This window comes from Myxocyprinus asiaticus, chromosome 14 (genome assembly GCF_019703515.2).
Source record: "Myxocyprinus asiaticus isolate MX2 ecotype Aquarium Trade chromosome 14, UBuf_Myxa_2, whole genome shotgun sequence".
NCBI lineage: Eukaryota > Metazoa > Chordata > Actinopteri > Cypriniformes > Catostomidae > Myxocyprinus > Myxocyprinus asiaticus.
Window position 1 is genome coordinate 14817980 of NC_059357.1, and position 14453 is coordinate 14832432.

Here is a 14453-nt window from a genome sequence, read left to right on the forward strand (position 1 = left end):
AGATGAAGGGAACTGGTAAATTAATTTAATTCCATATATTCCATGCATTTGAGTATGATATCAGATCTCAAATCTGCATCTTAGATGTTACAGCTGGCCTGTGCCATTGTGGTTTGTTGTAAAATTAAGACTATTTTTGGACTGTATGTGTAATATGAGAGCTGTATTAGGGGTAAACAGAGTAATAATACAGGCGTAGTAAGACTGTGGTAGATTGAAGGTATTTTAAAGCTAAAATGTTCTGTATTTTGGGGAGATGTATTAGTGGGACACGGTGGCTGTGTTAGTCCATATTAGGATATTATCATTGATTTGTTCTCCACATTTATTACCGCTATACACGTGTTGTCTTTTAGGAGTGTCCAGTTTGTTTTTGTCATCACATATTATGACTTACAGTTTGTGAACATGACTTTAGCTTCCATTGTCCCATGACACTCACATATACATGGAAACAAGAGACTGAGTTTTAGGATGGAATGCCCAGATGCTTATACATTTAGTCATGAGGCTTCTCAGATCAAAGTTTGCATTTCCCTGTGGTCAAGAGCAGCTGAAACCCTACCCTCTTCTCAGAGTGCCACAAATGCACTCTGTCCATCACTTCTGCTCTGCTCTGATGGATAAATGGACAAAAAGATCAATGAGGAACAAAAGTGCCCATCCACTCACTCACTTTTCAGTGTGTTCTAAATGGAAAAAAAGACACTGCACGCCCTTCTGTAAGGAAAATTAGAGAAGATTGTGTGATTATGTTAACCTTGTAATAAGCACAGCTTAAGGGAATTAACTACAGTACTTGCACAAACCTTCTGGTCCTCTGTGTCTATTTTTCTGTCTGTATATACAGTATATTTATACAGATGGAGTCTTGCAGTGTTTTGAGGACTATTTGAAATCCTTGTAAATGCAATCCTAATGTAAAGCAGTAAAAGTTAATTTCTTTCTGTACAAACAGTAACTCAGTGTGTTATAGTGTTAAGTCCATGTAGGCAGTGTGTTGAAATGTGAGGGATTGTGCTTGCGTGCTAGTTCAAAGCCTATCCTTATGGTATTCTTCCTCATGCCTTATTTAACTAGTAGCTATTAATACCAGCTGTCTTACACATTACCCCCACACACGCTAAAGCACGCTGTAGACTTCATGTCATGATATATACGGAGTCAATAAATACAAGTTGTGGCAAAGATCAAGCTTAATTTAAATTGAACTAAAAGAGAACCATTATATTGTAATAAAAAATATGCTTGCATAAATGCAATGTAAATTGCATAGACAAATAACAAGTCGGAACAGGACTGCACCTCTGGTTACTAGGAAGCAGTAAAACTGGAATATGTTTTTTCATACATGACAAATTCAGCTCTATTTCATGCAGGAGAGAAGTGGATCCACTGTTTCTTCCATCCTGAACAGAATGCAGACAAAGCAGACCCCACCCACCTACAACAAAACCAACAAATTCACCACTGGCTTTCAAAACATCGTTGATGCCTATGGCATTGGCAACTACCGGGAAATCAACCCAGGTAACCCAGGATTTTTTGCCTTTAAACACAGAGCAAGTCTCCAAGACTGCTGAGATGACTGAAATGAGCTCTGAATTAGCACAATCTCTCAATGGGTGTCCAGAGCTCTTGTGTTACATACATGTTTTCATGGGTGTCACAAAATATTGTTTGCTCCATTTACATCACTTTCAAAAACAAGAAAGAATGAACAAACAATTCCTCATTCTCCATGTTTATGCTCAGCTCCATACACCATCATCACCTTCCCCTTCCTGTTTGCGGTCATGTTTGGGGATCTGGGTCACGGTGCCCTCATGACCTGTGCTGCACTTTATCTGGTACTGCGAGAGAGCCGATTAATTGCTCAGAAAAATGACAATGAGGTATCCATCCATTCATTAATCATGAATTTATGTCTGTTCCCTTCATTTGAATCAAGTAAAATTGGTGCCATAGCATTAAACATAGAAGTATATACACTCACTGAGCACTTTAGTAGGAGCACCTCTACACCTACATATTCATACGATTATCTAATCAGCCAATCATGTGGCAGCAGTGCAATGCATAAAATCATTCAGATACAGGCCAGAAGCTTCAGTTAATGTTCACATCAACCATCAGAATGGGTAAAAAGTGTGATCTCAGTGATTTCGACTGTGGCATGATTGTTGGTGCCAGACGGGCTGGTTTGAGTATTTCTGTAACTGCTGATCTCCTGAGATTTTCATGTGCAAGAGTCTCTAGAGTTTACTCAGAATGATGCCAAAAACAAAAAACATCCAGTGAGCGGCAGTTCTGCGTACAGAAATGCCTTGTTGATGAGAGAGGTCAACGAAGAATGGCCAGACTGGTTTGAACCTACAGAAAGTCTACGGTAACTCAGATAATCACTCTGTACAATTGTAGCAAGCAGAATAGCATCTCAGAATGCACAACACATCCAACCTCGAGGCGGTTACAAAAGCAGAAGACCATGTCAAACCATAGTGTTCCTAATAAAGTGTTCAGTGAGTGTATATAAATTATACTTATGTTCATCTATAAAATCTCCTGGAGCTTTTTGCTCTGGTTTAGGACACGATATATGACCTGTCTGTGGACCGTCACAGGTTAAATTATATCTTTCTCTCTCTCTCTCGCTCTCTCTCTCTCTAGATGTTTACCATGGTGTTTGCAGGCCGTTACATTATTCTCCTTATGGGAGTATTTTCGGTGTATACTGGAATCATATATAATGACTGTTTCTCCAAATCTCTCAATGTTTTCGGCTCGGGCTGGAGTGTCAAACCCATGTTTGGAAGAGGAGCCAACTGGACGTGAGTTGTTTATTCTGACCCATTTGTAATCCAGAAACATCTCACATTGCTCGGAGGGTTCTCTTTTTGCTTTAGTTTGTTTGATCGTTTGTTTGCTTCATAATTAGCCACTTGTTTGAGTTTAAATAGGCATTCCATCTTTCAGATCAGATAATTGTCCGATCTCTGTGCATGACCATGTCAAGTAAATTTTCTTTTCTTTTCTTTAATTTATTCAGGTTTAAGACTTTGGAAGATAACAGAATATTACAGTTGGATCCTGCTGTACCGGGAGTGTTTGGTGGGCCCTATCCCATTGGCATTGACCCAGTAAGCACCTAATTTCTAAACAGTTCTGTGGCAAAGAATAATTTTCTAAGCAACTTCAATCCATGAAGAGAAAAATGTAAAGTATATATATATATATATATATATATTCCCCCTCTCACAGATCTGGAATATTGCCACCAACAAGCTGACGTTTCTGAACTCTTTCAAGATGAAAATGTCAATAATACTTGGAGTTATCCACATGCTGTTTGGAGTCACTCTCAGTCTCTTCAATCACCTGTACGCATTTGTCCATTTGCTTGTCTTACTTTCAATAGATTACCTTTAAAGAGTTAGTTCATCCATCTTGTGCAATTTAAGATTTAACATCAATTCTATTGGACCCCCTCTAGATTGTATAGGCTTGGTCTTAAAGACACACCCACCTGCTGTCGATGCCAATCAGAAGATTGGGATGCAACCCATGTTTTTTGGTGGTGTGTTAAGATCCAAGAATTTTGGTTGAGGTTCAGAGTTTTATACAGACTCTGTATTTTAGGCGACAGGGCGGTCATTAATATAGGGGATAAATGCATAAAAAATTCCTAGCCAGTGTCATGATCGGCAGACAGATCATTCTTAGGGGATGGAAGTCGGCTGGAGCGCCCTTATTTCAAGAGTGGTGCATAGAGATGGACAGGGTAGCGGCATTCGAGGAGATTTCATGTAGAAGGCTAGGCAACTTAGATTCATTTAATAAAAATGGGGCTGCTATTTGGCCTTTTTGGAGGGCTCTCGGGGAGTGGCAGTGGAGAGAAATGTGCAATTTTAAATGTGTGTGATTTATTATTATTTTCATTTTATTATTTTTATTATTTTTATTTTATAGCCAATTATATATTATATATATATAATTTTCTTTTTTTTTTTTTTCTTTTTTTTTTATGTTTAACTCAAGTTGTGACCACAGGGATATTTGTTGAGGGTCTGGGTGGGGTTGGGGATTTGGAGGGGGAAAGGGAATAATAGGGGTTAAAGTTGATTCTGTGAATATATGTTTTGCTTTTCTGTTTCAAGTGTATGAATCAATAAAAAGTGAGAATCGAAATGAGTTAGTTCATCAAAAATTGACTGACAGCCGCAGTAACAATTCAATTGCATAGAATGGTAAAAGATGCAATGAAAGTGAAAGGTCACTGAGGTTTTCAGTCCCTAACATTCTGACAGTCATCTCCTTTTGTATTCCTTGAACGAAAGACAGTCATATGGGTTTGCAGCAACAAGTTTTTACACGATTTCCTCTTTTGGTGAACTATCCCTTTAACTTTATTTGTCTGTGTGTAAAGGTACTTCAAGAAGCCTCTGAACATCTTTCTGGGTTTTATTCCTGAGATTGTTTTCATGAGCAGCCTGTTTGGCTACCTGGTGTTGCTCGTCTTCTATAAATGGATGGCATATGATGCCAAGACCTCAAAAGACGCACCCAGTCTTCTTATAGCCTTCATTAACATGTTCCTCTTCAACTACAACGATCCAACCAACAAGCCATTATACAGAGGACAGGTACCCACAAAGTGTGATGTTTTCAGTGTTACGTTTTTTGCAAGTGTGAAGATGATGATGACTTCTCTCTCTCCATCTCTCTCTGTCTGCGTAGATGGGAATTCAGTGTCTGTTAGTTGTTGTAGCTATCGCCTGTGTGCCATGTATGCTCATAGTAAAGACCCTAGTAATGCGCAGGCAGTACCTCTGGAGAAAGCACCTGGTAAGGAGTTAAAAACTCACATACACTCTTTACTCCAGTAAAATTCAAACTGTAGGGTGAACTGCCCAGTTGGGGCATGCAGGAAGATTAGCATTACAAATGTATGACTTTTTTAAATGTATTTTTGTTTTTAATACTTTTTTGTCTAAAATCATGCAATTATTCTACCCAGAATGTAAATTATGTGGGATGTGGTACATTGGTTTCTGATGTCTTATATGTGTATGAATGTCTACACAGAGGTATCAGTCCCCAAAATATTTCCTTTCAACAAAATAAAAGCAATATGCTTGATAATAATATTGTTTTTTAGCTAAATCAGTTGAACTTTTACCTACATATGACTATGATCTCGCCTGTAGGGAACACAAAACTTTGGGGGAATCCATGTGGGTAATGGCCCAACAGAGGATGAAGCTGAGATCATTCAACATGACCAACTTGCCCAGAACTTAGAAGACGAGCCTGAGGTAAGGCAACATTCTTTAAAATGTCATCAAATCATGTATAGTCACTGTGAAGCAATGTGTATTAATAACAATATACAGTATATATACATTATATACTCAAAATTGTAATATATATTTTATATATATATATATATATATATATATATATATATATATATATATATATATATATATATATATATATATACAGGTGCATCTCAATAAATTAGAATGTCGTGGAAAAGTTCATTTATTTCAGTAATTCAACTCAAATTGTGAAACTCGTGTATTAAATAAATTCAGTGCACACAGACTGAAGTAGTTTAAGTCTTTGGTTCTTTTAATTGTGATGATTTTGGTCACATTTAACAAAAACCCACCAATTCACTATCTCAAAAAATTAGAATACATCATAAGACCAATAAAAAAACATTTTTAGTGAATTGTTGGTCTTCTGGAAAGTATGTTCATTTACTGTATATGTACTCAATACTTGGTAGGGGCTCCTTTTGCTTTAATTACTGCCTCAATTTGGCGTGGCATGGAGGTGATCAGTTTGTGGCACTGCCGAGGTGGTATGGAAGCCCAGGTTTCTTTGACAGTGGCCTTCAGCTCATCTGCATTTTTTGGTCTCTTGTTTCTTATTTTCCTCTTGACAATACCCCATAGATTCTCTATGGGGTTCAGGTCTGGTGAGTTTGCTGGCCAGTCAAGCACACCAACACCATGGTCATTTAACCAACTTTTGGTGCTTTTGGCAGTGTGGGCAGGTGCCAAATCCTGCTGGAAAATGAAATCAGTATCTTTAAAAAGCTGGTCAGCAGAAGGAAGCATGAAGTGCTCCAAAATGTCTTGGTAAACGGGTGCATTGACTTTGGTTTTCAAAAAACACAATGGACCAACACCAGCAGATGACATTGCACCCCAAATCATCACAGACTGTGGAAACTTAACACTGGACTTCAAGCAACTTGGGCTATGAGCTTCTCCACCCTTCCTCCAGACTCTAGGACCTTGGTTTCCAAATGAAATACAAAACTTGCTCTCATCTGAAAAGAGGACTTTGGACCACTGGGCAACAGTCCAGTTCTTCTTCTCCTTAGCCCAGGTAAGACGCCTCTGACGTTGTCTGTGTTGCAGGAGTGACTTAACAAGAGGAATACGACAACTGTAGCCAAATTCCTTGACACGTCTGTGTGGTGGCTCTTGATGCCTTGACCCCAGCCTCAGTCCATTCCTTGTGAAGTTCACCCAAATTCTTGAATCGATTTTGCTTGACAATCATAAGGCTGCGGTTCTCTCGGTTGGTTGTGCATCTCTTTCTTCCACACTTTTTCCTTCCACTCAACTTTCTGTTAACATGCTTGGATACAGCACTCTGTGAACAGCCAGCTTCTTTGGCAATGAATGTTTGTGGCTTACCCTCCTTGTGAAGAGTGTCAATTATTGTCTTCTGGACAACTGTCAGATTAGCAGTCTTCCCCATGATTGTGTAGCCTAGTGAACCAAACTGAGAGACCATTTTGAAGGCTCAGGAAACCTTTGCAGGTGTTTTGAGTTGATTAGCTGATTGGCATGTCAACATATTCTAATTTTTTGAGATAGTGAATTGGTGGGTTTTTGTTAAATGTGAGCCAAAATCATCACAATTAAAAGAACCAAAGACTTAAACTACTTCAGTCTGTGTGCATTGAATTTATTTAATACACAAGTTTCACAATTTGAGTTGAATTACTGAAATAAATGAACTTTTCCACGACATTCTAATTTATTGAGATGCACCTGTATGTATATATATATATATATATATATATATATACAGAGCAGTTATCTAAGTTACCGTAGACTTTGTCAGTTCGAACCTGTCTAGACATTCTGTGTTGACCTCTCTCATCAACAAAGTGTTTCCATCCGCAGAACTGCTGCTCACTGGATGTTTTTTGTTTTTGACACCATTCTGAGTAAATTCTAGAGACTGTTGTGGGTGAAAATCCCAGGAGATCAGCAGTTACAGAAATACTCAAACCAGCCAGCGAGCGGCATTTCTGTAGATGGAAATGCCTTGTTGATGAAAGAGGTCAACAGAGAATGGCCAGACTGGTTCGAACTGACAAAGTCTACGGTAACACAGATAACCGCTCTGTACAATTGTGGTTGGCGCTGTTTTGGCACCACGAGGGGGACCTAAACAATATTAGGCAGGTGGTTTTAATGTTGTGGCTGATTGGTGTGTGTGTGTGTGTGTGTGTGTGTGTGTGTGTGTGTGTGTGTGTGTGTGTGTGTGTGTGTGTGTGTGTATATATATATATTTATATACACTACCGGTCAAAACTTTGACTGAAATGTTTCACATGATCTTACAAATATTTTGATCTGAAGGCGTATGCTTAAATGTTTGAAATTAGTTTTGTAGACAAAAATATAATTGTGCCACCATATTAATTTATTTCATTATAAAACTAAAATTTAATTAAAAAAAAAAAAGTATTTGAAATTGATGACTTGGACCAAATAATAAAGAAAAGCAGCCAATAAGTGCCCAACATAATTCCCATAGTTCCATTTATGTTATTCCGTAGTTTTAATGACTTCACTCTTATTCTTAAATGTGAAAAAAAAAAAACAAAAAAAAACAATTATAATAAAGAATGAGTGTTTCAAAACTTTTTACTGTGTTTGTGTGTGTGTGTGTGTGTGTGTGTGTGTGTGTAATATATATATATATATATATATTACTGAATTATTTCTATTTTGCCATTTTGAATGCTTCCATGTAGCATTACTTTATACAGTCCAACAATAGTTTGTCAAGAGCATACTAAATGCTTATTTAAATATAATAATTTTATAATAATAATTGTATTTATATAGCACTTTTTTAGCAATGAAGCACAAAGTGCTTCACAAAACTTAAAATAAAAAGAACACAAGCACATTTATGTAGTAATAAAAGCCAGTCTATACAAATGGTTTTTAAACAAGACTTAAAAACAGACACAGATTCAGCAGATCTAAAATCCCAGAGCAGGCTGTTCCATAATTGTGGGTCCTTCACTACAAACTCTTTGTTTTGTATCTGGATCTTGGAACAGCCAACAGTTCATGAAGAAGATCTAAGAGGTCTAACTGTTTCATAAGGTCTTAAAAATTTTGCTAAATAAGCTGGTGCCAATCCATGTAATGCCTTATACAGTTGTGGCCAAAAATATTGCCACCCTTGGTAAATATGAGCAAAGAAGGCTGTGAAAAATATGTCTTTATTGTTTATCTTTCATTCATAATTCATTCAAGTATACTAATTGAAAGGGGGTGGAAATCTCATAATTAAATATTTTTCTCCAAAACATATTTGCCATAATTATTGGCACCCCTAGAAATTCTTATGAGTAAAATATGTCTGAAGGATATTCCCATTCATATTTTACATTTTTTAGTACACCTGGTTTACTAGGAACATTAAATTGTTCAGCCATGACTTCCTGTTTCAGAGAGGTATAAATATGAGGTAACACACAAGCCAAATTCCCTTAGTCACAAAATGGGAAGTGGCTATAAGAAAATACATTACATTACATTTACATTTATTCATTTGGCAGATGCTTTTTTCCAAAGCGACTTACAAAAAAGGAAAACATAAGCGAAACATCTTGAGACAGTGGTACGAAAAAGTGCCATATTACAAAGTTTCCCTAGCATCAGAATAGAATTCAAAACGGATTAAAGTGCAACAAGACAAGGTATTCAGACCCCTTCATTTTTTTCACATTTTGTTATGTTGCAGCCTTATGCTAAAATACTCTAAATAATTGTATTTTTTTTTTCACATCAATCTTCACTCCATACCCCATAATGAAAAAGCAAAAAACTGATTTTTAATAACTTTGCAAATTTATTAAAAAGAAAAAACTGAAATATCACATTTGTATCTGTCATTACAATCCATGTGATGACATTTGTTACTCCTGATGACTATTGATCTTTATTATGACAGTAGTTAATATGGATATCATAATAGTATATGCAAAACATGTTACCACCCACCTTGTTACCAAAAACTGCATGTGAAAATAGCCACAGTTGGCAGTGGGGTCGGCAGCCTGCAGTGGGCATTCCATTCTGTGACTCATTGGGTCTGTGATCTGCATACCAGTGCTGATCTAAACTGGGTTAGCCCCCTTTAACAGCACTATCTTTAACAGCCACTGTATCCCAGGGCAACTAGCCTCAAAACACTAAACAAACACCCACCCAGCTAACTGGGAGGCTCCTGTCTGGAAATAAAATAGATGGATAATAAATTATTTATAAAATTAATTGCAATATTTTGAGATGCCAGGGTTGCTGTGATCATTTCAGTGCATTAGTGCCAAAGTATCCTCCTCTATCTGCTCCAAACAGTCCTGCCAGTGAAACGCAGGCAAAGACAATTTACTGGAGAAAAGTGTAAAATACAGTTGCCGTCAAAAAGTATTTGGTTACATAAGCTGTACTTATAAGAAGTTCTTATATGTTCTAATAGATGAAGTTTCATGCCAAGTGGCATCTACAAACAAATGAAGGCAGACATTTTCTCAGAATTAACGTCACTGTTCTTCACCATTTTTACAATTACTTTTATGTTGATCAACTGTCCTGAGGTCATTTTAAGTAGATGTATGAAGTTAGTTCCCCTCAAGTTTACACAGGTGTACATGTTCCACAAAGTTTGACAACCAGAAAGGTGTTCTAATACTTTAATTTTTCAGTTTATATATTGTTTTTATCGATACAATTTTTTAATCACATAATTTTTTGTAGTTACAGTAATTGCAGATTTTGAAAGTGTGGAAATGTTACAATATATATACTACTTTTGCTGTCAAAATGCGTTTATTTCCATCTTAGGAAAGAAAACAAAACAATATGTAGCAATATAATGCTTTATTTTTTCTGAAAAAAAGCCTTCCACATTATAAAGATAAAAATGCACTAAAATAGCACCAATTCAAGTAACATTAAACGTTGCCCAAAGTCTAATTGATAGGTGAACTATTTGAAAGAACTAGTCTTCCCATTGGTCACATTTTCATTGCAATAGGCATTAAATATCTTAAACTTTCATCCTCCACAATATTAATCTGCCAGTAGACTGCTATACGCTTTGCTACAGCAATCGTGAAACCGTGTTCATTTTTCACATCAGGGCATTAACGCCAGCATCAAGCACCACTTTGAACTCCTCGCTTGCTGACAAAATGTCTCATTCTACATTTTGGTGATAGTTAACCCTTGATGTGCTTCTGTGGTAATTAAAATGTGCCTCACATAGCCTAAAAATGTTTTCCTTAAAAAGAATGGTTGACATTCGTATTTGTGTGTCCATGTACTTTTTGAGGGCACTGTATTTTTCTGTAATTGTCACAAAAAAATATGTTCTGTACACTTGTTTTTTCCTCACTCTCCTTTTAGATTCTAATTCTGCCATTAACCCTATTTTAACCCTATATGTATGTCTATCTGTGCATGTGTCCGATTACCTTTCAAGCAATCCGAGGAGGAAGTGGTAAGAGTAGATCGCCTTCTTGCTCTCTGTGTGGATGTGTGTTTGTAATAGTTTAAAAAAAATTTTTTTATTGGTGTGTGTATGCACGTGCCATAACCCATACAAAGCTTCTTGCTCTGCTGTTGTGTGTGTGTGTGCGCGCATGCGCGCGCATGTTCCTGCAGGCCTCAGTATCCTGTTGTGGGTGATCGGTGACGGTTCTCTTCTCTAGATTCTAGATAACATTCCTTAGATCTTTTTCTAGACTATTTTTTTTTTTTTTTTTTTTGATTTTCTCCCCTTTTTCTCCCAATTTGGAATGCCCAATTCCCAATGTGCTTTTTAAGTCCTCGTGGTCGCATAGTGATTCTCCTCAGTCTGGGTGGCGGAGGACGAATCCCAGCTGCCTCCACGTCTGAGATCGTCAGCCCGCACATCTTATCACGTGGCTTGTTGAGCACGTTGCCACGGAGACATAGCGCGTGTGGAGGCTTCACGCCATCCACCGCGGCATCCACACTCAACTCACAACGCACCCCGCTGAGAACGAACCACATTATAGCGATCACGAGGAGGTTACCCCATGTAACTCTACCCTCCCTAGCAACCGGGCCAATTTGGTTGCTTAGGAGACCTGGCTGGAGTCACTCAGCACGTCCTGGGATTCGATCTAGCAAACCACTGAGCTACCCAGGCCCCTTTTTTTCTAGACTTTTAATTCCCTTTGTTTTAGCCGCCATCATTAAATTGGGACAATCCAATGAGCCATGATGCAGGTTGATTCTGATATATCACACCTAATGATGTGTTCTGATGCCGGCTGATGATCTGAAAGGATCTGGGCTGTGATTCTGTTCTCAGGCCTGTGAGATTCAGGGCCAGTAATCATGCTGTGATTGAGCTGGGAGTGGGATTAAACCTGCCATCTGTTCTTAATTTTCATTAGACTGAACAGCTCATCTTGCTCTTTCTCTCTCTAGTTTAATTTTGCAGATGTAGCCGTACATCAAGCCATTCACACTATAGAATACTGCTTAGGCTGCATCTCAAACACTGCATCTTATCTACGGCTTTGGGCGCTGAGCCTGGCACATGCCCGTAAGCAATACACACACATTTAATGTATTCATTCCAATAAATTGCATACACTGTTGGTATTCTTTACAAGACTTCAAATAAGTTTTCCTGCTTTTTTTCTTACAGAGCTCTCTGAAGTCTTATGGTCAATGGTAATGCACATTGGCCTGGCCTCTAGGAATTTTGGTGGATTCTTTGGCCTGTCAATCATCTTTGCCGTCTTTGCTACATTGACAGTGTTTATTCTATTGATCATGGAAGGACTGTCTGCCTTCCTACATGCTCTTAGATTGCACTGGTAAGTGCATATACTCACAAACACTCATTTACTCAGCTTACATTTTTAAATTGCCCCTTTTGTTAATACTGTGCTGTAGGTATGCAATTGAACCATATATAAGAGACTAATGACTCTATGTCTCCCTCTATCTATGAATATAGAAATTGACAGACAGTGTACTATATAGTGTCATAGGCCTTATACTGTATGTGCATGGAATCTTTCCTAACTTAACTCCACAGAATACTCTGCAGACTTCCATAGAGTTGGAACAACTATAATTTACAAAGTTCTGCACATCCTCCACACCTGGGTTTTCATTTATTAAATATTTTGGTTAATCTGATTATGCTTTCATCTACCAATAAGCATGTAGTTCTCTTAGCTCCATGCAGCACATTTTATACAGGAATAGACTCCCCTGGAACAAAGTCTGCAGATTCCTCCAGGCCTTGCCTATAGGGTTTAAAAACTTCTTGCCAATGAATAGAAGAAAGCTTCTAAAAGTCTCTTCATTAATATTCAAAACAGGGCTTGTATACAATAATTCACTTTTCATCCACTGACCTTGATTCCCACTTCATTTCTGTAGGGTGGAGTTCCAGAATAAATTTTACACTGGACAGGGCTTCAAGTTCATGCCTTTCACTTTCGACAGCATTCTGGAGGGCAAGTGTGAAGACTAAACCACACCCACTTTCTCTTAACTGCTACACATTCAGACTACAGGAGCCAATCAGATTAAATGTCAGATTTTATGATTTGTGCGAATACTGTGATAAAAATCTACATTGACTTTGTAAGGCTCTAGATTTCTCAGGTGTTCTACATCAGGACATAAATGGAATAATTTTACAAATAAACTAGATGTGTATGGTTGAAGCTGAGCTAAAAAAAAAAAAAAGAATAATAAATAAATCTGAGCTAAAATTGCATAACATATTCAAAATTAGTTCACTACTCTTAAATTCTTATTTAAGAGAGATATGTTTTCATACATAATAATAGAAGCTCAAGTAATGTTACCAAACAGCACACAGGAGTGCAAGCAGCATTATATTTGTGTTTTTGCTATAAATTATGAAGTTGATGCAGATCTCATAGATGCCTCATTAATTGGTTAATTAATTGTTTCCTACCCATCATAGCGTTGGTGGATATTTTTTCTGTTTCTGATATTTTTTCCAGTCTCTTAAATTATTAGAGTTTTGTTTTTTATATATCTTTTATCCTTTATGTTGTACCTGAACCCTTCTGTAAAACAGTTCTCATACAAAGGGACCTCATTTCAAGTGATGCAAAGCACGCTTCAGAACATCTGACGTAGGTTATAAGCTTTCTCATCAAGCATATCTGAATAATAAATACCACAGATAATCCTACAAATTAGCCTGATTTAGCACAGATCTGTAATTTTGTTTCATTCCTTCAAATACGTAATATAAGAGTAGCTGAGTTTTAGTTGGGCTTGAACTGTATTTCTGTTTAATTTTTGTACTTTTGCTATTGTGTTTGTACAATGCAAAGCAAATCTACATCTGAATGCTATGCTAATGTTCATAATAATTTGTTTGTTGCAGTGCCCAGTTCCTTGTTTATTTGTTTGATTTACATCATGCCCATGCATTGGCTCTGGAAAAAATGTGTTGTTCATTAGTTTTCAGTGGCAGTCCATTTAGTCTTTGAGAAATTACCTATACCACGTAAAGGCAGTCAGTAAATCTAAGTGATTATGTCTGTTTTGTTTGGCAATAAAAGGAAGGAATTGATCTGAACACATGGTTTTTTCCCTTTTTTACATATGTGAGAAAAGATCTGTGAATCATGTCTTATATGATTTTATGTTAAGATTATTGTCAATAGAATACTGTTATTATATTTATAAAATATAATAATGATAAAAGCATATGTATCTGTTGCAATATAAATATATTAAATGAATGATAAATTTCAAAGTATTGATTTAAAAAAATATTGTTTTAGTGCCATAGTTTTTAGGATATTGCTTGAATTAACATGGGTTTTGTTATTCTAAAATGACAAAATATGCACACTAAAGTGACTGAGCATTTTTCACATTTAATTGTTTTCCCCATTCCATGTGCTCTATAAAATAACATTTATAAACTTTAAAAGTGTGAATATGCTAGAAGCATCCTGTTCTCATAGAATGGGGTTACTATTCCTATATTTTTGCAAAATTGTTTTTATGTGGCTCGTACATATCCTGGTTAAATAAACACTAGAGCAGGGGTCGGCAACCTGTGGCACGTCAGCAACG

General features: G+C 37.0%; 1 protein-coding gene across 3 annotated transcripts in view; it reads left to right on the forward strand.

Annotated features, from left to right (window-relative positions):
- The window catches only part of LOC127452372 (V-type proton ATPase 116 kDa subunit a 1-like), a 39255-nt gene extending 25308 nt beyond the window's left edge, over positions 1-13947 (forward strand). For 2 of the 3 annotated variants that reach the window (XM_051717806.1, XM_051717804.1), the window contains exons 11-22: positions 1380-1530; positions 1756-1895; positions 2671-2831; positions 3050-3140; positions 3262-3380; positions 4427-4643; positions 4738-4845; positions 5208-5315; positions 10819-10836; positions 11796-11913; positions 12019-12190; positions 12765-13947. In XM_051717806.1, coding sequence (XP_051573766.1) covers positions 1380-1530; positions 1756-1895; positions 2671-2831; positions 3050-3140; positions 3262-3380; positions 4427-4643; positions 4738-4845; positions 5208-5315; positions 10819-10836; positions 11796-11913; positions 12019-12190; positions 12765-12858 — 1497 coding nt within the window. In that variant the 3' untranslated portion in view covers positions 12859-13947. The remainder of the gene's footprint in view (positions 1-1379; positions 1531-1755; positions 1896-2670; positions 2832-3049; positions 3141-3261; positions 3381-4426; positions 4644-4737; positions 4846-5207; positions 5316-10818; positions 10837-11795; positions 11914-12018; positions 12191-12764) is intronic. The other variant, XM_051717805.1, reaches the window with a different exon arrangement.
- The last annotated feature ends 506 nt before the right edge of the window (positions 13948-14453 follow it).